Source organism: Lissotriton vulgaris, chromosome 12 (genome assembly GCF_964263255.1).
Source record: "Lissotriton vulgaris chromosome 12, aLisVul1.2, whole genome shotgun sequence".
Classification (NCBI taxonomy): domain Eukaryota; kingdom Metazoa; phylum Chordata; class Amphibia; order Caudata; family Salamandridae; genus Lissotriton; species Lissotriton vulgaris.
This window is the reverse complement of record NC_141700.1, coordinates 705,133,671-705,160,129: the sequence shown is the minus strand read 5'-3', so window position 1 is coordinate 705,160,129 and position 26,459 is coordinate 705,133,671. Positions and strand designations below refer to the sequence as shown.

The 26,459-nt window shown below is 43.5% G+C and overlaps 1 protein-coding gene across 1 annotated transcript in view; it reads left to right on the top strand.

Moving 5' to 3' along the window:
• The window catches only part of LOC147678049 (histidine N-acetyltransferase-like), a 64,591-nt gene that overhangs the window by 30,457 nt on the left and 7,675 nt on the right, over nucleotides 1-26,459 (top strand). Inside the window, exon 2 of the mRNA XM_086945943.1 lies at nucleotides 13,354-13,578. Coding sequence (XP_086802069.1) covers nucleotides 13,354-13,578 — 225 coding nt within the window. The remainder of the gene's footprint in view (nucleotides 1-13,353; nucleotides 13,579-26,459) is intronic.

Sequence of the window (26,459 nt, the reverse complement as noted above, 5' to 3'; positions counted from 1 at the left end):
AATAGTTCCTAATTTAACACTGCCATCCTTGCATAGATTCTCAGTGCTATTCCAACAGACGAGTAACCTCACTGCAGTATGGCCTCTGTCACCACCCGCTATTCATTCCCTGAGCATTTTCCAGACAACATAAAACAAGGCGCTAAGTCTTTTTGTTAAACATAAATTAATAATCAATACTTATCAACAAACTGGTCAATAATAACCATAGCTCTGCTACCAGAAAACTGATCCAGCGGCGCACCAACAGATACTCCAATACCATATACTCACCTAGGCCCATAAACACACACACCGTTGATAAACCGCTGGAGTTAAAGTTTGTTGTCTAAAATCAAGATTAGTCACCTTTATTCCTTAACTAAGCTTTCACTGATCAAAAAGTTCTTTCCTCTTGTTGATGGACCATTAGTTGGAGCTAGTTGATGGTAAAATTACTTAGATTAACCTTTTGCTACTATAATGAAATAACCACAGACTCTGGAACATTTTTAAATCTTTATCTACATAATTTCATGTGAACCACTTTCAAAGTACAGTACAGTCATCGTCACTCATAGAACAGAAGATTCCATTAATCATCAAACACATACTTAGTACCTTTGCAATGACTTATGCTCAGGCAGGAGAGGACAGAGAGAAAAGGACATCTGCACATTCATGAAAATAATAATTACCTAGGATGGTGTGAAAACCAACCCCCTGGCCAAAGGGCTGGTAAGGGTCCCCCGGGAAAGATCAGGTGACAAAGGCTTCAGGACCGGATTCAGGACTGGATAGATGAACTCTCTAATACCAAGACTTGTGTGGTACCCCTCTCTGACACTCTCTTCCTCCTTGAGATTCTTCCGCAATCTTCTTCTAAATTAATTTATTTAAGATAGATGGTTCTGCATTCAATTTTCTTCATCCGCATCTCTCATTACTCTGACAGCATCCTGAGCTCTGCAGCATTCAGCAAATCTCCGTCTGACTAACTAACTAAGACTACCTCATTTATACCCTTCTATATTCATGTACCACTCATTAATGTTTCAATATCGTAAAAATACTACTTCTGATTGGACAGGCAAGGGGGGAAGATCATCACACCATGCTTTTATATGTCATCTTAGTCTATCAACTTACTGTTCATAAATCCAACCCCTTAATTTCTATTCCAAAACTTTATTCCCAGCCTTGCTCACATCTCATTAGAACCAATTGTTTTATTTTGTCATGAACATCCATTCATCCAGCGGTTTTCAGTGCTTGTTCCCAGGATATGCAACTTTAGTGTCCTTGGACTGCATTCAAGAGTATCCTCATTCTTCCGGCTCAATTTCAACAGGCATGTGCGTAGGTCACATGTCTAATAAACTCTGGACACTCACGAGGGGCCCAAATGCACACTAATAAGAAAGTCAGAAAGACAAATGTTACTTTCAAGAATAAATGGTTTCACTGTATACTGCCCATCTCTACTTGAATCCCATTTATTTATTAATACTTCCCTCGCATTAGTAAAATAGCTTGGTTTAATTTCAGCAAAACAGATGCCATGCAAATGAGCTTTTAAGCCGCCATATTAGTACTTTCTGCTCATGCGCAAGAATTTCCCTCCAAGGGACAGCTCGATAAAGATTTCCCGTTAGCAGCCATTTTAGAACTTTGCTAGAGTTACTTGCATTAGTAAACCCATAAGTAAGCTTCTCTGACCCTTAGTTTTTATGTGGTGCATATTAGTTTTACACAATACATAATTAAAACATTGTTAGGGAGTTAAATGAGAAGATTGTTTCTGAGACAGTCTCTTTTCTAGGAGTCCTTTCTCCATCACTGGGATCTAGGTGTAATCTGACGTTGACCATGGGGGACCGAGGGTCGGATACACAAACCATGCTTGCCCTGGTCAAATATTTTACTGTTGGACTTGGCCCTTTTTGCAGGTTTATACCCAAACTTTTTGCTTCTTCCTCCTATTTTTCCTGACTTGTTTTTGTTGGCTTTAGGGCTCTGGGCACTTTACCACTGCTAATCAGTGCTAAAGTGCATGTGCTCTCTTGTAGATTGTGAACATAATTGGTTATCCATGATTGGCATATTTGATTTAATGGTAAGTCCCTAGTAAAGTGCACTGAGTGTGCCAGGGCCTGTAAATCAAATGCTACTAGTGGGCCTGCAGCACTGATTGTGCCACCCACATGAGTAGCCCTGACAAGGTATCTCAGACCTGCCACTACAGTGTCTGCGTACAGTTTTAAACTGCCATGTCGACCTGGTCAGTGCACCCATTTGCTAGGCCCTAACCTTCCATGTAAGGCACCCCTAAGGTAGGCCCAAGGTACCCCCATGGGCAGGGTGCAGTGTATGTGAAAGGTAGGACATGTACTGGTTTGTGTGGCATGTCCTGATAGAGAAATACTTCCAATTTTGTTTTTCACTATTGAAATGCTATCTATCCCTTAGGATAGTGTGGGAGATACTTTGTAACATCTTACAAGTATAACTCCCCATTGAGACAAGATGGAAAAATAAAGTTTTGTCTCTCTGAACTCAGAATTTAATACATTAATTTAAATTGTGTGTTTGAAAATGCCACTGTTAGAACAATAAGTAATTGGCAACCCAATTGACCCTTGAGGGCTTGGGTTGTAGAGTTGTAAGGTAAAGAGGCCTATAAGAGATTTATTGATACCAAAAAAGTTTTGTGAAAATTCAAGAAATATCTTTAAGGAGTGATATCTAATAACACTCAGAAGAACAAACCAAAATGATATTCAACAAACTCGTAAATTAATTACAACCACCAAGTAATGAATTTCAAGAAGCCGCAAAATAACAAAAACAATGACAGTGAATCACACAGAACTGATATCTGGGGGTCCAAAAAATACAATGACACAAAATGAAATCACATTAACAACAGAAAACATAGATTATATACAAACAAATATCTCTTAATTGTCAATGTATTTATCCATCTCCAGACTCTGAAGTTATGAGTATGTCCTAGACATAGTATCACATACTCAAAAGTTGATTTTAATATTCGCTAAATGGGGCCATGGCTTAGAAACATCGCAGCTTTTTGTTTGAGTTCCTCGCAGCGGCCCGCATTCTACCATAATCCTGAACGATCCAACCCTCAACCAACAGAATTACAACACAAAGTGGTTCGGACCTGTGCCAGAGTCATTCTGGGAAACTGGGAGAGTGCAGGATGCAGTGTAACACCACAGTGTTGAAGGCAAGGCCTCAGGGGTTATGGGGTGCCTTCTTGAGCCAGTGACAACTGCTGGAAGAGGAGCGCCGGAGAGGCCAGAGGTTCGATTGGGCAGCCATAGTTAAGCAAAACGCTTTGCTGACTGCAGAGGGGCGACGAGAGGACGCCCCCTGGCCATTGAGGAGCTGAGGTCGGCGTTCCTGACACATTGAGCGACTGTAGAGGAACAAGGATATCCAACGGGAACTGCGGCCCAGCCCTGTGGGCCAAGGAGGACGATTGAGTACGTGACGGTGGCTCACCGGGGAAGACCCAAAAGCGAGGAGGAGCGCCGAGGGCTCGATTGGCCCGAACATACTGGGAGGTGTGATTCTTGGTCTCCAAAAAAAGCGCACGACTCAACGCATGCGGCGCCTTCCCCTGGGGACCACTAGTGAGAACAGCAGTCGGCAGCAGGGGGGCCCTGGTTTAAGGTGGCTGGGCCACGTCCAGGAGGCACGAGAGTACTGCATTAAGGACCATGTATAAGAGAGGGTATTTGTTCTAAAGAGCGTGGGACTGGCAATACGATCAGAGACTACAGAGGCACCGGCAGGGTCTTAACTTGCATGCCCATATTCATATCAAAGGGGTGCCGCTTAACGTAACTAATTGCCCCTGTCGGAGTTACAGTGGTGGTTGCCACCTTAAAACAGAGGGAAGTGAGCCGCCATTCTGGGGGGGGGGCTCCTCATGGTTCCCGGGAGGGCAACCCAAAGATCCCAAGAGGGACAGAGAGCACGCTCAGGCAGCAGGCTACTCCACCTCCTCGGGACACATTACAGGGGACAATTGGCCCGCAGCTGGGTCCATGAAGGTGACCGCACGGACTGCTTGTCGGGGTGGCAGGACCAGCCCTACTAAAAATTACAGTGGTGCGGAGAGTGAATATGGACCCTTGTTCGACTGGTGGACATTTTTGATCACCTTAAAAAATACACTGTTTCAGTTCCCCTAATCCAGGGCAGCACAGAATATTCATTTGGGGGGAAAGGTTGACCAATCGACAACTAACATGGGGAAGGACAGTGTCCCCAAGCTGCAGATAAAGAAGTTCTCCAATTATGCGCAACCACTGGTGCAAGGACTGGAACAGCAGGAAGATAATATTGGTGGTGACCAGGCAACTCTAAAAAGAAATGATGACGGTCCCCCCACTTTGGTGGACGTGATCCAAGCCATCCAAAAGACCAGGAAAGACATGGTCAACAGAATAGGCTCAGTGGCCATAGATGTGAATTTACTACGGGCCGATTTGAAGAAAGTATCGGCTAGAGTGGCCACCATAGAAAAAGATGTGAGTACATTGCAGTCCGAGGTTAAGTCTCTTAGTGCCACAGTAGTTGATCTTAAAAGGTAGGTGATAAAACTGGATGAGAGGACAGAGGACTCAAAGGGGTATCACAGAGTTATCATTTACATTTTGTGGGATTCCCCAGAAAGCAGAAGGTCCCTCCACAGAGCTATTCCTGGAGGATTGGTTCACTAATGTGAAGACTCCCAAGAAACTCTTGAAGATTTTTAACATTGAGCGCGTACACAGGGTGCTCGTTCAGCCCCCTAGGGTAGGAACACCACCGAGCGCCATTATTGCAAAATTGTTTAATTATAGGGACAGAGACTTCCTTTTGCTGCTGTCACGTAACTGAGGCCTGTTCCTTTTCGAGGACCAATCAGTTTCAATATACCCGGACTATACTCTGAGAGTGCAAGACCAAAGAAAATCGTACATTGTGGTGAAACGCAAGTTGCGCCAGTTGAACTTGAAATATAGTCCCATGTTTCCCACGAAATTGAGAGTTGAACATAAAGGACGCACACTTTTATTTATACTTAGCAGGGGTCGCCACTGAATGGCTGGATACCAAGGGGGTGATGTTTGGTATCATCCAAGGAGTCCTCCGGGAGCCATACTGCCCCATATGAATTACACAACCGTCGGCGATCCCAAAGGTAACAACAGATGGACTCACAGAGGGGCCCCGGCTGGATCAAAGTACTTCAAGATGGCACATTGCACAAATACAACACAGCAAGTGTCCCAGAATCCATTGTGGTAATCCAGAACCCAGAGACAGACATCGGAGAGCAGTGGAGTGGACAAGAATGACAGCGCCCTGACTACGAAGGAGCGGAAGTACAGATAAGTGCAACCATTGGCAAACATGCACTAGTGTGGTACTATCATTGACACCTTGAATGAGGGGTTGTTGGGGTCTACAAGAGACTCACTAATAAGGACTCTCTTCACTTTGAATAGTAGAGCTGGAGTGGGCGGCCACGGGGCAGCCATGCCCCCACTAGAGTTTGACCCCATGAAGGACGCTTGTGAGCGATCTTGTCCTTTGTCGGTTTCAGATCTCTTGTACAGCACTCAGTTGTATACAATTTCCCAGGGCTTCATTCATTCCCGGACTAGTGCCTGAGCTACGGCTCTGTATGTTCTGGTCCAAAAGGTATTCTGAGGGATGGGAGGTTTGGGGCAGTATGTGTTGAAAATTAATTTTGCACTGGATTTATTGCTAGCAGTGGAACTTGTGCGACTGCCTAAGGGGAGGGAAGGAAAATGGGACAGTTCAAGTTACAATGATTTCATGGTTGGAGGGTTGTACACGGTTATGGGGGGAGTTTGCTACTGGTCAAGATACGAGGCAGGAGAAATGGGACGACCAGAGCAGATCTATTCTGACATATCTCACCACACGACTTGACACTTATAGAAGCGCAAACTTTGAAACTACTTAGTTGGAATATTTGGGGATTGGCGGGATTTGGAGAAAAGGCGAAGGGTCTATGCTTTTTTGAAACGGTATAACATGGGAATTGCAAGATTTCAGGAAATGCATGTATGGAGGGCACTATTGCGAGTATACACAGAAAATGGAGAGGGCAGATGTATGCCACTTCCTATTTAGGAAAATGGGAAGGTAGGGAGTTGTGTATTGTCAATGTGTCAATGTGAACACCCCTTTCTATACTCAAAGCAGCAACACCATACACAAGGGCCGAGATTGTCCTTTTATGGGATTTTAATTGTCTCTTTGATGCATATTTAGATAGAGACCCCCCAAGAGCTCATGCTAAGCCACGCATGCTGCAATCTCTGGACGTGCTGCTGCAGGGTATCTAGCTCTGGGATGAGTGGAGGGCTAGGAACCCAACATCTAAAGCATTCTCTTGTTACACCCCAGCGGTCAATACACTTAGCCGCATTGATCATTGTTGCCTCACACCTCAGTTGTCAGCAGACACAGAGGGCATCTCATACCTCACCCGCTACATTTCAGATCACACACCGTTATTGCTCACTTTGAAGAGCGGTCCGGGCCGTTCCGCTTTGGAGACTCAGGGTGGAAGCACTATCGGATCAACCCTACGCTGCAGTGGATTCAGAGACCCTGCAAAACTATTTCCGAGAGAACTGGGGGTTCACTGCTACCAGATCGACTGAATGGGAGGTCATGAAGGTGGTTATAAGGGGGTGTGTATGAAGACCACCTATGGGGCAAAACAGTTGGAGAGGGACATCTCAAAGCTCAAACTCCAATTGTAGAGGCTGGAGGGCACTGTGCGTGAGACGCAGGAACACTTGGCTGAGTGGACCAAGGTACGCGGGGAACTACTGGATGATTGGGCCAAGCTGGGAAAATTCACATATACATCATATAGGCAGAGGTTACATATGCCGGAGGGCAGATTGGGGGTGCTGCTCGCAAGGTTACTGAAATCAGAAAAGGAACAAACACCCATATTGCAACTACAGACCAACGGCAGGGTCCTATTACAAACACAAGTTTGCACCATATTTGGAATCCACATACACAGGCTCCCCGCAAACTACCCCGGGGGGGGGGGCTGCAGGAGTTTCTGGATGGCGTGGCTCTCCCCACGCGGGATGACATGGAAGCAGAAGCTCTAGAGGCGACAATCTCCTGGGAGGTAATCCTGGCATCTATACAGAAAATGAAGTCCGAGAAATGTCCCAGAGGAGAGGGGCTCCTGGCGGAATTCTATCAAAAATGTTCTCCTTTGCAAGTGGTTCACCTGTTGGAGGAGTTCAATGAGGCCATGGACAGTAAAACATTAGCGAACACAATGTCGGAGGCAATCCTATCCATGCTGCTTAAACCAGATAGGCACCCCCTCTCGTTGAGCTCCTATAGGCCAATTTCTCTCCTTAATGTAGATGGCAAAATTGTAAGTGGGATACTGGCATCCCTCTACTACCATATATGTCCCAATTGATTCATCCAGATTAGGCAGGGTTTGTCCCCAAGCGGAGTACCACACATAATTTATGGCCCTTGGCACACGTCCGGCATGATCAGAGTCTGGTGTCAGAAAATTGGGCGCTGGGCCTACTGGATATATTCAACAGGCCCTTCACTGAGTAGAGTGGGATTACATGTGGGCAGTGCTGGTCAAAATGGGGGTGGGACAACCGATTATACAATGGATGCAAGTCATATACACAAGACCGACCACAAGGATTCGCATACGAGGACAAGTCTCAAAGTTTCAGTTTGAAACTGAGTACTTGGCAGGGGTGCCCCTTGTCCCCGCTCCTGTTTGCCATCACGATGGAGCCACTGGCTATTATGTTACAAACAAAGATGGATGGCTAGGGGATAAGACTGGAGGAAGAGTTCCATGTTTTTTCTATGTATGCCGCCGACACGTTGGTATATTTGTGCCGCCCGGAGGAAACAGTCACAGTGCTTACTGCCGAACTGGATAGGTTTGGTATGCGGTCTGGCCAACATCTCAACCCTGGAAAATCCAAGCTGTTCGCCATGGGGAGCTTAATAGGGAAGTCTGAAAATGAGCTACCCAATGTGGGGATGAGATGGGTTCCTGAGGGGGTGCGATACCTGGGGATAACGTTGACACATACTAGCACGACATACCTCGCTGAAAATATAGGGAAGAGAGTTGACAGTATTAGAAGATCTGTGGCATTCTGGAAGGAACTCCCGCTATCAATAATGGAGAAAGTAGCATTGACTAATATGGTAATCCTGCCGAGAGGCTTGTACACTCTGCAGAATTCCTTAAATATGGTACCGCAAAAGTTTTTCTCACAGCTTGATAGCTTGATTGTAGAATTAGTGTGGGGGCACAAACTGAAGAGGATAAAGCTGAGCACCATGCATAGATGGTGGAGGTTGAGGGGTCTGGAGGTTCCCCAATTGTATTGCTATTACATGGCCGCACAACTGCAGCATGCAGTGCATTGGTTCGATGAGCAAAACGATTAGGAGAAGAGATAGTTGGCACCCGGATGGCTCCGGAGTTCCACGCCTCTGTGTAGCTATCGGGACTCGTGGCCCCGCCCCTATCCGACAGCAGTAATGGCGAACAAGAAAGCGGTATGAAAGTGAGCGGCGAGCTGGATCCGCCGCTCAGCACTTTGGAAAAGGAGAAAGATGCATAACGTAGCCCTTCTAATTTCGAGTTCAGGCTGTGAGCCTCTGAAGCGATGTTGATGCAGTCTCGGCGCCCTTGTGTTCAGCGGCGGCGTTTCTCAAGCGTTTTCCACAGCAACTTCTGCTGACCCGGCTGGAGAGGTGTTTTTACCAGCACGGAGAAGGATTTTGCCCGCAATTTCATTGAAGTTGCCAGGAGTTTTTGGGAGTGAGCCAAGGAGCGGAACCTGACATAGTCCAGATGTCTTGGAGGTGAGGCGGAGAAAGGGGGCAATGTGGCTGTTTATGTAAAGCACTGACACACGTGTGCAATTTATTGATCTCCCCTCAAGGCTTGAATTCTTGAGCCCTCTGCTTGTGCAGCCATGGGAAAACAATTGAAAGACGGCGAAGGGTCAAAACAGACTTGAAAGACAGAAATAGCCGCCCGCCTCAAAAGTAAAACCCGGCAAGCGCTGGCTAGAAAAACTGCACGGCTAGCGGCAAAAGAAAAGGATAAAAATAGGGAAGGCAATCCGGTTTCCCCAGCCCCGGCTCAGGACACAACGCTAGAGAGTTCAGAAGATGAACTCCACGTCACTTCAATCTCCCTACAAAACGAGGGTTCGGGAGATGCAATGTCGGGAGATCAGGCAGAGAACGCAACAGAAAATGTTTTGACTTCATCGGAGGCTGTATCGGAGGCGGAGCTGTCTCCGGTAGCCTCGTTATATCCGGCTCAAGACGATCAAAACGGCCAAAGCGGGAAGAGTACGATTGGAGGGAAAGAGATGAGATATTTTCCATTGTTTGCAAGGAAGATTTCTCCCAATCCACAACCATCAGCGGACCCGACCAACGCTACCCTGCCAGAAAAGAATACCCTAAACTCTCCCTCGACACTAGCTGCAGTACAAGTACAAGTACCACCTGGGAAACTTGATTCTCTGCAAAAATCGCCTGAGAATGTAATACAAGCCATCTCTGAAGTTGTTCAATTACCAGCGCAATCCCAGGGTCAAAATTCGAACAAGGCAGTACAGACCAATACAGTTAATGTGGATCCAGTGACAGGGGTGGGTCCCAGCATAATCAATGAGGAATCTAGGATGGAGATATTGGCGAATCAGAATCTACCTCCAGCTGCAGTTGTACAATCTCCCTTCCAGCCACTCGATATACCATTTCAAGAGGGAGCCCCAGGTAGTTCAATATCTGCAACTCATTTTGCTTTAGCAGACCCTATAGCAGACCCTATAGCCCTGGTAAGTCAAAGGGGGAAAGGCGATAACTTTGACAAGGAGACAAGTTATCAACTTGATATTCGCGAGATGCTGAATTTGATTCTCGACGAGATTCGTGAAATAAAGGTGAACCCGCAAGTCGAGATAGCCACCCTGCTTTCCAGGCTCGAGAAATTTGACGAGTCGATGTCAGGACTCCCAAATAGACTTCAAGAGGCGGAAGAAAGAATCTCGGCTATCGAGGATCATATGAGCCAAGCAAGGGCAGAGGCCAAGGAGGCAGCAAGTAAGAAGAGCCCTCTGGAGAGTAAACGCGAGGAACTCGAGAATCACTCCTGAAGATCCAATCTAAGGATTGTAGGGGTTCCTGAAGGTCTAGAAGGATCCGACACGCTACAGTGGGTAAACTCATGTATCCACCAAAGGGTATTGCCAGAGTTTTAGGGTGACTTAACTATTATGAGAGCTCATCGCGTTCCGGCACAACGCTTCGCCAATTCAACCTTTCCCAGAATTATTCTGATGAATTTCGCGGACTTTTGGATTAAAGAAAAGATTCTGTCTAAAGCGTTTCAACAGAGACAGTTTCCGGTGACCAAGACAACCAAAGTAGAATATTCTCGGACATGACTGCCACGGCAGCACAACGCAGGAAAGAATTCGTTAAAATCCTCCACCTCTTCAAGTCTCATGGGGCACAAGCCTCGATTGCTCAGCATTCAAAATTAAAGGTACTTGTAAAGGGAAAGTTTTACATGTTCTCAGACCTCGAGGAGGCACAATCCCTCCTCAAGGAAATGTCTTCAGGGGTAACGTCTGAGCAATGTGCAGGATTGGTTGGTTTAGCGGTAACGGTAACCAATGACAAAGGGTGTGGGTGAGGCAAAAAAGGTAAGAGAGGTGGAGAAAGGTTATGGATTTAAATACATGAAAACTACGGAATATATAGAGGGCTTTTTGGGTTGTTAGAGTGCTTTAACTATGTATGTGTCCGGCTCTCTTCTCCTGATACATGATTGTGTTTTATTGCTTTCTTAGAAGTTAATTATACTTTAGTGTTGGGGTGGGGTTGGTGGTCCACAGGTTCACGCAGGGTGTGACAAGATGACACCCAGGCTAGCAGCAAGGGGTGAAATGTGGTTTGCGTGGGGGGATGGAAGTTTCCACATTTCAGGGGGGGGGGTCCTCACCAGGGGCGGGAGAGGGGGGTTGGAGTGAAAGCAGTAAAAAAGAGCAGGAGCCTTAGGCATGGGCAGTGTCCAATCAAGAATTTAGGATTCACTGTCAGAAATAAATCATTATGGAAATGAATAAATGCAGCATCTTGTCAGTCAATGCCAACGGTGTTTTAAATAAACAAAAATATGGCGCCCTCATAAAATGGTTAGCATCCCTGAATCCCCATGTGTTATTTCTCCAGGAGACCCAATTAAAATCTAATACCCCCAAATTATTTATTCCAAAATGTTTCTCTCACGCATTTTTTGTGTCAGCTGGGGTAGCTCAGAGAGGCGTTGCCATCTATTTTTTGAGAAAACTACCCTGGGAATATGTAAAAATTCAAAGGGACCCTAAGATGAGATGGAAAAATTTGAACCACAGTTCAAAGCAATATACAGACACCACCTTTAAGAGCACCCTACTGTGAAGATTTTGCCAAGGAAACAAATGCAGACAATGCCTAAGTTCTTGTTTTTTATATAAATGAAAGTTCTGAAGTCCAGTCTCTTATATCAGTACTTCTAAGCCCAAACCTTGTATTGATTGCCTTAAATTACATTCAAAGTGTATCATGCTTCAGGCATGGTTCCAAAGTGTATTTGTCTTCTTAGTTGGGTCTTCGCTGAGTTGGAGATTCGTGGCTGGAATGACGCAAGGTTTAGTGGCCTTCAAGAGTGGACTGGTCAGTTCTGACTTTGCTCCTTTGGTTTGTCCTTTCCCAGTCTGAAGGGTGGGAATCCAATCCATGAAGTTAAAATTAATGATTTCAATTGCATATACAGTGTTTCCAAGATTCACAAAGCAGATGAACCTCCTGGCAAGTGGTGTCTCACAGGAGGCCGAACGGACTCCCAATCCAGTTTGAAAGAAAGAATAAAGATAGAGAGAAGATGTAGTAAGTTGTACGAAAGGTGAAGCGTGTGTAGAGGAAGAGGGGGACAGGAAGCTAGGTGGACTTTGAAAGACGAAATAAAGAAAGATGAAAGGAATAATGAGTAAAAAAAAGAATGATTAAGAATAAGGAAGGATGAACTGGGAAGAAAGTGAAGTGGAAAAGAAAGATAAATACGAAGGAAGAGAATGAAGTGAAAATGGGAGATTTACAGATTAAAGGGGAAGTGGAGAGATGGAGTGTAAGAGGGAGCAGATAACGAAAATAGGTCAAATGCAGAGGGAATAAGAAAAATATACGAGCGCAATGAGAAGAACAGAAAGGAGGATGGGACCAGGGGTAGAAGCAGTAATTGGAGGGGCTCTTGAGAGAAGCTGCGACAGTGAGGATGGAAGAAACTGATACATAGAAACAAATATGAGAGAGTGCGAGATGAAAGTGAAACTCAGAGTTTGGTTTGAAAGTGAAGAGATTGGGATGGGCATTCGATCATCAATTATGTCGGCCAAAGCATTGGGTGGCCCACATGGAATATTTAGTGCAGTCTAGGCACTAGGATGCCCTCCTTGAGAAATGGTGGCATATAGCAACTATGGTGGTGGGCGCACACATTTTACTGCCATTGACTCCTAAAACTGATAGGATTCTGCAGTAATCGAAGTGCAGCCTACAGGTCTCAGGTCTGCAGCTTCCATTCAACATGTTTCTGTATAGCACTGGGTCTGCCCTTCCTGCAGGTCCCGCAGTCTCTTTGCCATACAAATCTATTGGGAATATTACTCAAGTTTTTTTTATATATGTATAAATCACACACACACTTTCATATACTTTAATTGATTTGGAGGGTTTTTAAAACGTTGCTAATATTTCAGAATATTGACCTCTTTCACAAGCACTCTTATCACGTGGGAATCCTTCAGGTCACTAACACTATATCTATTCCTTCAACCACCCCCTATTCCCGCCTCACCATACCTCCTCTTTTTTACTTGGCTATGCAGCGATATTGGTCACAAAATCTCAGACTCCAGTCAGGACATCTCAGGCTCACAAACCCTGAATCTCACTGACTAAGCCTATTCCTCTAACAATAAAGGTTTAGAAAAATCATGAGAGAATAACATAAAAATTACCAAAAGGTTAGTGTTCAACGCCAGAATTATTGGCTTTGCCAGTGCTTGTTTTAGTTGGCTATACAGTGATATTGGTCAGAAAATCTCAGGCTCACTAACAAAAAAGATAGAATTTCACTGACTAAGCAATACTATTGGATTTGGTCTCCCTGCTGTTCCTGTGTGATGGCCTCCATTCTTCCTTCTCTGATTGTCTGATTGTCTCTTGTTTTAGGTCGCTCTGGACTCGATCTACTTGGTGGATGGTGGAAGCACTGCTGTTACAGAAGGTCTGAGGGTGGCGCCCTGGGAGAGGGGGCGAGGCATCACTCGACTGATGCTGGATCATGTCCAGGACTTTTTGAAGTCTGAGTTCCCTGCTGTAAAAGTCATAAGATTAACGAGAATGCAAGACCCTCCCCCAGGCATGCTCTTAAAGTACAGACTGCTGCATTCTAAGGTGAGAGGCTGAGCTTATGGGGCATACTGGGCCAAGAAATAATAAAGGGAGTTAAAATATTGGAATTTAAAGCTAAATAGTAAAAGAAATTGCATATGAGAGATGAGAATTCGAGTTTGAGGGCAGGCAGATGAGTCTGTGTGCTAGGTTTTTTCTAGTGCAGACCACAGTACTCATGCATGCTTTCCTGAGATTTCCCGTGATGCACCACTGCATTCTGAATCACACTTAGTTTCCTGGGGTGTCATGTGCACTAAAAACTCCTACTGAATGTCCGGCTAAAAGAACTTAATTAGGACACTTCCAGCATATTAGGGGTTAAGAAATACCCACACTTTGTTTTAGAGGATCAGTGGGGTGAGTTAGCCAAGCATGTGTGTCTTAAACAATAAAAATTATGTTTAAAAAATGCCCTATGGCAGTGGATAGCTTGAAGCCATCCAACAATTGAGATCCATACAGCAGCAAGATATAATTCTTATTTCAGGAAAGAGCAGAGGAAGGCAAAGCAGTAATTCTTTATAGATGAGGGTGACATAAGCATGAGCGAATTTTGCGGATCTCGCGTTCGCGAATTTTGCGGATTTGCGGATTCGCAATCCGCAAAATCCGCGAATTCCCGCGAATTTGCGGATTTTTTATTTGTTTGTGTTCGCCCGTGTTTCTGCCAGTTCGCGAGGGTTTTGTACACTTTCGCAAATTGCGAACTTACCTGTCGGGTCGCAAGTTTCGCGAACTTGTTGTTTTTACGTGTCCAGCCTGTTTGGGACACTCTTCTTCATCACTGCCACTCTCTGTCACCACTGCCACTCTCTGACTACTCATGCCACCCTCTGGACCACCCATGCCACCCTCTGTTTCATCACCACACCCTCTGGTTGTCCAGTGTACATTATTTTCGGCAAAGCAAAGCACACCTTCCCTGCCTCAAGTGACCTGAATTAATTTGGGGCTGATTCATGTGTCACAGAATATTTTTTTAGCTGGCACCTGCTTCCTTAGTGCGCCCTGATTAGTGATCTTTTGCACTTGCTAAGTGCTTTCATTGTTGCAAAATTAGTTACAACACCTGCCCTGCCCCAACTGACAATAATGAATTAGGGGCTGATTAATGGATTTTAACTTCCAGCCTGGCTCCTGCTTGTCTCCCTTAGCTGTAATTCAGGACCTTTGTGGCATATGTGTAACTATTCTGAGGTTCAGAGCAGGGTCACATAATAGTTTCAACTGGCAACTGAACTCTGGAGGGGCCCCTCAGGAAGCACTCCAGGAAATGGCTACTAATGATGAGCCTGAACTTTTGAACCTGGTAAGTAGTTACTTTCAGTTTTGCTAAGATCGTATTTCTGCAATTTTGCACTTATTCGCGGGGCGCGAACTCACGCGAACAGTGCGAGCAGTGCGAGCAAAATCCGCTGCTCGCGGATTTGCGGATTTTGCGGGAAATTCGCAAATCTCGCGGATTGCGGATTTCCCGAAAATCCGCAAAATCCGCGAGCGGAACGAATTTTCCGCCCACGCCTAGGGTGACAGCAGAAAATAATTAACAACCCTCAAACAAAATGGTTAACTAAGAACCGCGATGGAGAGCCTCCTAATAGAGAGTGGAATCAGGTGTGGGCAGTAGATTCTTCTTAAAGGGGGAGGGTATTATTTAAGATAAGATGTTCTTATAAGGGGAATGGAAGATACATACTTGTTGTAGTAAGGTGTAGTATTACGTGGTGTGAAGGGCTAGTCCTCACCATGCAATACTATCATGATAACCCTAAAAATGGTCCTAGGATTTGAAATAATAAACCCTTAACTCTGTCCTGGAATGGCAAAGAAAAAGACACACAGATGATGGATGGAATGCAGAGCAAATCAAACATTCAGCCTCAGTCAATAGATCTGGGTTAAATTCACCACTCTTTTGCTCACCATGCCACCCCAGTTTAGACCCAGCCATATGAAAATCAGAACAACCATAGCTCAATGTGGCACGGTTCTATGCACAAGGTTCTTCGTAATACCCACAGTCAAATACAGAAATATCAGAATGTGTGCTCCAAGGAAGTGGGCAGCCACTTATACCCACAAAAAACGGACCAGATAATTATCGTCCTACAACAGAAAACAAGTTATCCTGAGCACTACTCAATGTGTATTATGAAACTAAAGTCTAATTTGTCTTCTCTCCACTCCGTTGTTTATTCTTGAGATAGAGATATTTTCATCACAGGTCATTATTCATCCTTCTTTTACATGCTATAATGTTCTTCAAGTAACCAAAAAGGGCCAACACGTGTTTGGTCAGATCTGATGTGTCCGCATCTCTGACTTCATCTTGGCTATGAGAAAATAGACAACAGATGTCTAAATCACACTTGCAATGTTGAATATGATCACCTTCACCAAGTCACCCATGTGTTTGGTGATCTCCAAGTGATTGGTATAATTCCAAAACACTCTATCACAAGTTGTCACATAAATGACCCTGGTGATGTGTGTGCCACAGAAAGAGGGAATTGGATAGAGTGCAATAGTTATTACATAGAAAATGTACATGAGACATTACTAATCTCATCTAGTGTGAAAGAAATGTCCACACTGCAAACACATCATGATAATTATATAAGTGCACAAACCCACATAATCTACTATGCGTAGTAGATAAATCACCACCAAACCCATGACTGACACCATTTATCTCTCTAATTGTTCAGAATATGGAGGTCACCTCTCAAATATCTCTCTATTCCTAACATATACTGATAAAATAGATACCATAGTTTCAATAAATTAATACAAGATACACAAAGTTCCACCATAATTATATGCAAAGGTCTTACCGCTATTGCTCTCTAGTCCTCTATTCAGGACACTCGATAACCAAAATATAATCTTTCTGACCTGTAAATAATATAAATGTATCAGAAGACTGGTGTGGTACACATCATACCCATCAAACATATTATTCCTACTCCATTTATCCCAATGTTAATGGCACCCATTGCCATTATATCAAAATGGACGTATGGATTCATGTAAATCGCTAAACATCGGTGACGGTTATTTTATCTGCCCGATATAAATTGATATCCTACAGGCAGTTGTCCGTTAAATCGGAACTAGTAGTACAGTAAAAAAAAACAGCATTATGATGCACACGTAAACTGTGTCCAAAATACTATTAAATATTTTTTAAAAACTCCGTGGTACCGAGGACATGCAAGTTATATTCAAAATTGGCAAATGCTACCCGATGTCTCAATCGTCCACCGAATAACTATCTAAGTGTAGTCTGTTCACTAAAAGTTCATTACCAGTACTCACTGAGTTACAGAGAGTGCTCCTTCCTCATCTTTCCAGGGTCTTGCCCCGGCGCCTTCTTGGGAATCTCCTATTTATAGCGAGGTACCACTAAAAGATGCTGTAAAGTGCTCCCAAAAATCGACTGCAGTTAGGAGTTTCTAAATGTCTATCTTAAAATTGGAGTTTCATGCTCTTTGTTATTCGATATCACCGTATTCATAGTTGAAAAAACCAACACCTATCTTACATAAGATGGCCGCCACTACCTTCCAAAATGGAACGGAGATCAATGCAGGTTATGATATCACTCGTCTCACCTGCACCACAACAATATGTTCGAAAAAACTTTATTACTGCCCATGACAATCACAAAGCCAAATGCCTACAAATGCATAACAGGTTTTAATGCAGATTACAAAACGTTCCTCATACCACATACTGTTATATCCGAAAAACTTTCGTATTACCCATAACATGCAAAAAAACAAATATTAATGATCTATTCGCCTTGCCTAAAATAGTATCCTAAATCCTAAAAAAATATGTGGTAAAAATGTTTATTATATCAAACTCAGTCTGAGTTTAGCCAGATTCCTCAATTACTGAATGCTTCAAAAATTTGTGAAAAATCATTGCTGTATATCCTAAAAGCCACTACCTGGCCAACATGAGAGACCATGTGGGCAAAGAAAGAAACCTCATTATCTCGCAGCTATCCATCTCATTCATGATAACCTTACACCTCATATTCAAACACGGAAGCTACTAGTACTACAAATATTTTGAGAGGTGACATCATCCAGAAAAAGAGAAAAACAGAAAAACTGTTTGGTACCTGTTAGACTTGGCTGTCTCTAGTTGGCAGAAGTATACACTTCTGACAAATAGGGGCTGACCACCTCTAGTCAGGGCAAGGGGATCACACACTTAGATAACCCCTGCTCACCCCCTTGGTAGCTTGGCAAAGCAGACAGGCTTATCTCCGAGGCAGTGCGTTAAGCATTTATGACCACATACAGTAATAAAGTGAATACACTACAAATGGACACAACACAGTAGTATTATAAAAATAAGGATTTTTATATAAGGCTTAGCACAAGACCAAATAATGACAAAAATATACCACAAACTTAATAAATACTCTTGGAAGGAAAAATAATAGTTCAAAGGTAGGTTCTTCTTAGCACAAAAGTCTTTAGTATCAAAAGCAATTCTTCTTAGTTAAATCACAGTTCTTGGCAACAATGTAACCCACACGGGAGTCACACGACGTCGAGGCAAAGTTAATCCAAAGGTTCGGCGTCGACCGCGAGGAGCGCTACGTCGAGCCCGGAGTCGCACAGACCCCCACAACACAGTACCTTGGAAAAGCGAAGCACACGATGACCAGCGGCATCGAGATGTCCGGCGTCACGTCTTCGGCGTCGATCCGGCCTCGGAGTCGGGGGCGACCTGCAGCGGCGTCGACAGATGTCAGGCAGGAGCAGCGCTCACGAGGTGAAGCAGGATACGGTGTCGTCGTCGATGATGAAGTTGCAAGAGTGAGCAGTGCTCACGGCGTCGAGAGGGCTCGAAGTCGATGCGAACAGCAGCGGTGCAGACACGAGGTCACTTGGAGCTGGAGCCGAACTCACTACTCACTGGCGTTGCTGCTGGCGTCGATCGGGCCCGGTGGCCGGCGTTGAGGAAGCGGGACACTGGAGCCGTTACTCACGATGTCGAGCTGGATTCGGCGGCGTCCGTCGGCGTCGAGATTGCTGGATTCGTTCAGAGGTGCTGGATTCTCAAGTTCCAGCAACAAGCACTTTTAGCAGATGAAGTCCTTTAGCCCTGTGACTTCAACAGGAGGCTGGCACTCTTCCAGCCCTTGGAGATTTTCTTTAGCAAAGCTTGAGAGTACACACACAGTTCCTCTCTCCTGGTTCCTTGGCAAAAATAAAGAAGCACTTCAGGATTCCCCCCAGCAAACAGCACACTGGCAGAAGGGGTAGGCAAGTCCTTGGATCAGCAGGCTTCTTGTCCTTGGTTCAGGGTTCCTTGTCAGAAGTGATCTAAATTCTTGGTTCAGGGGTCCTTCTCTTATACCCCTTTTTGGATTTGATCCCTTTGTCCATGCAGGGGAAATTCCCCCCATCCTGGGTCTGTTGTGGGTGTAGCCAGGCAGAGGCACCTGGCCTATTCACTGTGCAGGGCTGGGTCCTCAGACGCCCAGCAGGAGGTGGAGCCAGCATTGTCACTGGCAGGAGCAGAGCTATCAGCCTCCTGGTAGGAGGTGGGGCCAGGATCATCCCTGGCAGGGACAGAGCCATCAGTCACCTGGCAGGAGGTGGAGCCAGCATTGTGTCAGGCAGGGCAGGCTATCAGGAGCTACTCTTCCCCTACTCTCAATGCAAATGTCCCACTCATCCCACACTGACTCATTCAGACCTCTGGAGCCACCCAGCTCCTGTCACACACACACACCAAACCAGCAGAAACCAGAAGTAGTTAGACAAGAAAATAGCCACTTTCTAAAAGTGCTATTTTCAAACCCAGAGTCCAAAAACCATCCACACCAATGGATGCGTGATTAAACCCCGAGTTCAGGGATACCAAACTCGACATTGCACCATGCTCCCCGAGCCAGCTAGGATTATAGCATTAATAATCCTGGCAGCTCATTCTAACTAATGGAGAGCAGGTTACCTTACAATAGTGAAAAAAGAATATGGCTGTAATTCACGATTAGGACATGCCAACTTGGTCAGGCTTGTCCTACCTTATGCTTACAATGCATCCTGCCCATGGGCCTACCATAGGGGTGACTAACATGAAGGAAAGGGAAGGTTTAGGGACTGGCAAGTAGGTGTACTTGCGCAGTCAGCGTGACGGTACCAGACTGCACGTAGGTCTAGCAATGGCAGACCTTTAGACATACTTTTACTAGGCCGCTCTTGTGGGTGGCACAATATGTGCTGCAAGCCCACGAGCAGCATTTGTATTTACAAGCCCTGGCACTCCTGGTGCACTAGACTAGGGACTGATAGTAAACCAAATAAGCCAAACATGGAATTCAATCAATACAGCAATTTTACATAGGGAGCACTTGCACTGTGGCACTGATCAGCAGTGGCCCAGTGCCCAAAGCGATATACCAGCAAAAACATCGAAAACAGAGGAGGCAAACAGAAAAAAATGGAGGAGAGGCTCAAGCCAATGATGTCAGGTCTAACAGTACCCTTATGTCTAACCTAATTACATACAAATGTGTACATTCCTTGGTATTTACACTAAATACCTAGCACAACATACTGTTCCTTTTTATACATTTATGAGTACTTACACAAAATACCTAGCACAGCATGCTGTTCCTTCATTTATACAACCCTAGTGTTTGCACATTTCATAATTCTAGGTTCAGGTGGTCAACATCATGTTCAATGTTTCTACGTTAACCCACTCCTGTTCATATCCTGTACCTAGAAAATATTGCATTTCATGATCTATATTGAGCCCACGCTCTACAGCTTTCAATGTCATTATCAGGGGTATGGAATTCAATAAAATATCGACTTGTCAATGGGGCAGGTTGCTTAATAAATCTACTTGTCCTGTAACAAAATCCACTTGCCCACTTGGTGCCATGTACTGCAGCGACAAATTATGGCAGCAATCTCATTATATAAGAGTTCTGATATAGCCTCCTTGATTATGCAGGGGATCATACCATAGTAGTGTTTGAATACTTGCAATCTCCTTATGTTGCCATGTTTCCGCAGATCTACATACTGGGGCTGAAGGTAGTGGTAAGCAATAGTTCCAGGGTCAGAGTGCCCTTTTGAGTCGGAGAAAACCTACTAACTTGCATGTTTTAAGGGTTTCAAAAACTCTTTTCTAATATTTTCCCATACTGAGCAATGTTGGAAATGTACTCCTGACAATGGCAACCGTAATCCTTCTTCCAGGGTTTGGAAAAAAATGGTTAAAGGGAAAGTGAACTTGCAAACACTCAGATATTCGCATGAGCAAATCTACAGATGCATATTTGCCCATACTAAAATGCAGTTCACAAATATATTCTAGGAGTACTATTTATTGTCCTACTGCTGTAAATTCTTGGGAATTCACGAAAGCCGCATAACTACCCGTAATGCAAGGACATGTACCTTGGGAGCACTTTTGATTCTTTCTTTAATAATTGGGCCCCTAATATGGTCTGGCGTTGACCGTGACCTTTTCTGTTTCTTAAAGTTCTGTTTCAGCTGGCTTCACTGTGAGATGACAGCATTCTGTTCTTTCACAAGGAGCATATCGGCACACAAAGTATTTTTGTTCATTGCCAGTAACTACTGCTGCAGTGTGGGCTTTTTGAAAGCAAAAAACTATTTTTGCTTTTGCCAATGTTTGTTTTAATGGTGAAGGCCTTGCAGCTCGCACCCCAATAAGGTTTTACAAAAACAAGCCACACATTGAGAGAACTAAAAAGCTGACCACTAATTTCAGACTCACTGGCTTTGCCAATGCTTGTTTGTTTTTGTTTCCCATAATCATATTGAAACTGGTTACACTGATTTTCTGTTATGACTATTTTTGGGAAACACTTGCATGCATCAACACATGTTACTAAATGATGATGCAAAGAAAGGGTACCTGAAACTTTACAGTAGTTTAGCTAAATGTTTTTTTCTGCTTTAATTTTTTATGAATATTTTATTTTGAAAGCAAACAATCATCAATCTTGCTTTCAGGGTTTTGCAAATATTTGCATCAAATCAGAGACCATTCTGGGAGCATTATACATAGCCTCATTTTGCTAAACTTTGAAAACGTGTGTACACATTTTCGTACTGGAACCACTGTCAGCAGTGTAGTCGGCGCTTACAACATTTAATTAGAGCACTCACCCTAATAATGAAGGCTTTCAATTAATGAACCTTAAATACAAGTTTGAAAAGCATTAACATATGGACAAAAATATTACCTTAACTGCAGATAGTGTCCTCTCTGATCCATAATGTGGTACTGCAAACTGGCAGCCAAAGGGTTTGGGCTGTTGGGGGTTGGGCCTACTTGTCCCAAGGACAAAATAAACATAAAAACGTGTTGCCCGTGACCCCAAACAATATGTCCTAGGCGTCAGGCTATAGGAATTTCACATCCCTGATTATCCAGCATGCCTCGTTCTGCCTCAGCCTCAACTCCCTATTACCCCCTCTAGGGTTAATAGGTGTCATCTGTAGACAATGGAATCTAAATTGCAGATGCTTGCCCTGAGCAGTACAGTCACACATGTTCTGAGCTATCGGATACCTTATGTCTCATTGCTAAACTGCTCTAAAATATTCCATGATTCTCTCTCTCATAGGCCGGATAGTACTGCCAACGTATATCCTCTCGCAAAAACAAATAAGTGTGTACACTAATACTTTGTCATACAGTCGATGTGGGTCTTGATTTTAAAACTCGACGAACCATTAAAACTGAAATCCTGAATGACATCCACGGCCAACATACACATACTGCAGTGCCCACACTTATACAAACCAATAGTCATAGTGTTTAGCCATGTTTCTGGATTCAAAGGGGGTGGGTAGCTTGTGCTTATTATCCCTCTTATTGAATTGCTTTTTGTATACGTGATACTGAGATGTTCTCTCGCATGACTCTGTAGGTCCCTGTCCATTCTCAATAGGGGGCCAATGTCTTTTCAATATGTTATACAATCTATGGGAGAAGGGATGATAATTAGTGACCAGTCTCACAGTACTCTCCTTATTTGGTGTCTGCTCTATCTTTCAATGTATTCATACATTTTTGTTTCAATGATCTAGTTTCAGCCTAATTCACAACATCCTTTCTGTAACCTCGTTTAAGGAAACGCTTGTCATGAAACCGCCTAGTACACTTCAGTAAGACTAAACACTCCCTTTCAGCATGTGTTTTTTTTAGTAACTAAACTTCAATGTTGCCCAATATAACCCCCCCTTTCCCGTGTACCAGCACTCCAATTGTTTAATATATAATTGCAGGAAAACATGTGATGTTTATAATGTATTTTATATGCAGGATATTGCGGCTATACGTGCTTCATGTAATGTTCAAAAAGCGATCTTTTAAACTCTGCTTTTGTACGTGTTGTATTCAGATATTGTGAGGTTTCAGGCACTCGAATTACACTGCTCGCAAACAGAAACTCGGACTTTCTAAGTATCAAACAAGCGGGATGTTTCAGGCACCAAGCAGAAAGGAATCTCAGGCTTTCCGGCGGCGTGCGCTGAAAACACATGCTGCGTCTTAACGTTCAGCAGTCAGCCGGTTGTGGCAAGCTATAAATAGCCATGCCCAGCTTCTAGAAGGTGCTTAGCCTTCCACCGGTGATAGGAGCAGCACCTGATTCCGGATGCTCCGACCTGCGCTTTCTTCTCGTCGTTAGTCTTTTGAAAGGAACCTTGGGTCCACCTAAGGAGAGGAAAGAAATAAACAAGCTAAGTACTTTTTAATTGATAAGCCATGATCTCCAACGCAAGAAAGTTACAGCATTATTGAGTTTAACTCTTAAAGAATTTTTGGGGGAGAAAATAACATTGTTGCCTGAATTAAGGAAAAAACAGTGAGGGCATTTCTACACAAGTGATTTTGGAATAGAAAACCAGAAAGACTTTATCTGCAAATGTTTGTGTTCTTTTGATTATTGTATATGTATCTTTAACCAATCTTTTTTATTGCCAAGGGATGTGAGTGATTGTGAGAGATTAGCAGGAATATCATAAGTAAGTGGTTTGTTCAAAGTTAACACAGAAGTAGTATGCTTATTTAAAACCCGAGGAAAGATATATATATATATATAACTATCACTACAGAGAAAGCCCACATTTGTGACAACAGCATTTTTTCAACTCCTTTCAAGTCTTCAACCACTCATCACACCTGAGATCACTTCAACCATCACACGACAACTCGGACGTGACACAACACACCTGTAAATCACAGATAGGAGAATGTAAACACAATCTGCTAAGAATAAAGTCTAGAGATAGAGTAGTAATGATTAGCGTTCATATTTAGAATCTTATTTAATGCTCCTTAACTCTTGTTGCCTTGCAGTTCGACAACAAGACTTCTGTAGCGTCCAGGATCCGGCCCCTCCTCTAACTTAATCGAATAGCCTAGTGAGTAGTTACTAAACACACAGGTTGTTCAATAGGGATTTGGGAAGTCAGGCACATCGTGTCTCTGCGAACTTCAACAAGAGACCTTACAGCTAAGAGTGTCTTAATAGTCTGACAGAAGGCTAAGCCCACGGTTATTAGTTCGTCCAGATGCGATGGACCCCTCTTCACAAATATTGTTTAATGATATAGCTGCCATTTTAACAGATATATAAGCATAAAACGCAGCTTTAAGGAAGCATATGTCAGAAATTCAAGCAAATATTCAAGCATCTGCACCACGCAGTTCCACCGTCTGGGGGCCTTCTATAACTAAACCAATTTTGAAACCTCCTGTGTTTTAACCCACTGCAAAATCTGCAATCTAGTTCTTCTTCACCTACTACGCAAATTCAAGTAGTAACACCTGTTGTTGTGCCTTTGGCGCCACCAGAGCGCTTTTATGGAGACCGTTCTAAATTCACAATCTTTATGAATCAATGCCATCTGCATTTTATAGCAAAACGGAACGCTTTCCCAGATGATTCTTCAAAGGTAGCTTTCATTCTTTCATATATTGGGGGAGATGCTGCTCTTTGGTCCGTCCCCTTTTTAGAACGAGACGATCTTATTCTTTATGATCTGAGACGTTTCAAAAATACCATGAAAAAGTTATTTGCGAAACACGTATTTGTTCAAAGTGCTGATCATGAGCTTTTGAACTTAAACCAGGGAACTTCAGATTTGTTACATTACATCTCACGATTTAATAGACTAGTAATAGAAGCAGAATGGCCAGAGAAAAAGAGAGCATCATTCTTTTACGGAGGGTTGCAGGATGATTTTAAACAAATGGTAACTCAGATTTTAGATCCCCCCAGAGAATTTATAGATTTAGTGGTAAAACTAAATCATCGTTTGTTAGAACGAAAAGGTGAAAAGGGGCCGACTGACCACATTGGATGATCAGATCACAAAGTATTCACTTATAAGGACAGGTCAAATTCTAAAAGAGAATCTACACCTAAAGACGACATGGGAGAACCTATGCAGATAGGAACAATCAGAGGCCTCTCACTAAAGAGGAAAAGGATAAAAGAAGGAAATTGAATAAATGCCTCTATTGTGGTAAACCTGGTCATTTAATTAAAGAATGTCCAAATAAACCAACTAAGGTAAAGACCAAGTCAAGTGACGTAGTTGTCATTCAACCGTCGGAAAACTAGAAAACTCGACAAAGGGCGAGGTCAATTTGTCTAGTGAACACACTAGTTTGGCCTCTACTACACCAGAGTTAGCTGCCCATCATCTTAGTATAATGATTTTGTTAGGATCCTTAACAAACACTAATCAAGCTTGTTCTGTGGATGCTCTCATTGACTAGGGAGCGACTGGAAATTTCATAGATACTCAATTTTTATTGGAATTAGGTTTACAAACCTCAAGAAAGAAAAATCCAGAAATCGTAAGAGCAGTAGACGGAAAGGAACTCACGTCTGGTTTGATACAACAACAGACTAGACTCTCCTTATGACATGTTCTACTTAACATTCTGAACAAATAACATTTGACGTTATTGATGCACCATTGTTTTGCCTCATTCTAGGAGTACCATGGTTAGTTCCACATAACTCCAAAATATATTGGGTACTGAAAACCATACTGTTTCATTCAGAGTATTGTCAACATGAGTGTCTTCCACATCAAACATTAGAACATCAGATACAAGGTTATGATTCCCCAAGAAATTCAAAGACTGTATTACTCTTAGTAGGTGGACCTACCGACTATTCAAAAGGCTAACACATTACCTCCAGACAGGGATTTCGACTGTCTTTTCGATTTGATGCCAGAGGCAACATTACCATGCAGTCGTATTTACGCCCTCACTGAAAAAGAGAATGAACATTTCCGAGAATATTTGGATGCATAACTTGCTAACTGATTTATCCGTCATTCAAAGTCTCCTGTATCATCTCCACTGTTTTTTATACCCAAAAAGGGGGTAGAGTTGCGCTCGTGTATCGATTATAGAGCATTGAATAATATAACCATCAAAATCGATACCCCCCAACTTCCCTTAATTCCGACACTGTTAGACCAAATTAAGGATGCCACTATTTTAACAAAACTGGACTTACGTGGGGCTTATCATCTGGTAAGAGTTCGAGAGGGAGACCAATGGAAGACAGCATTCCGGGCCAAAGTTGGTCTTTATGAATATCAAGTAATGCCCTTCGGACTTTGTAATGCCCCGGCAGCATTTCAGTTTTTTATTAATGAAGTGTTAGGCGATTTCTTGGATATATGCTGCGTGGTCTACATTGAGGATATTATTATTTATTCCAAAGACACTGCTGAACATGTTCAACAAGTGCGCGCTATTCTTCAACAGCTTTTAAAACATTCTCTGTATGTAAAATTAGAAAGGAGTCTGTTCCATGTCACCAAAATGGA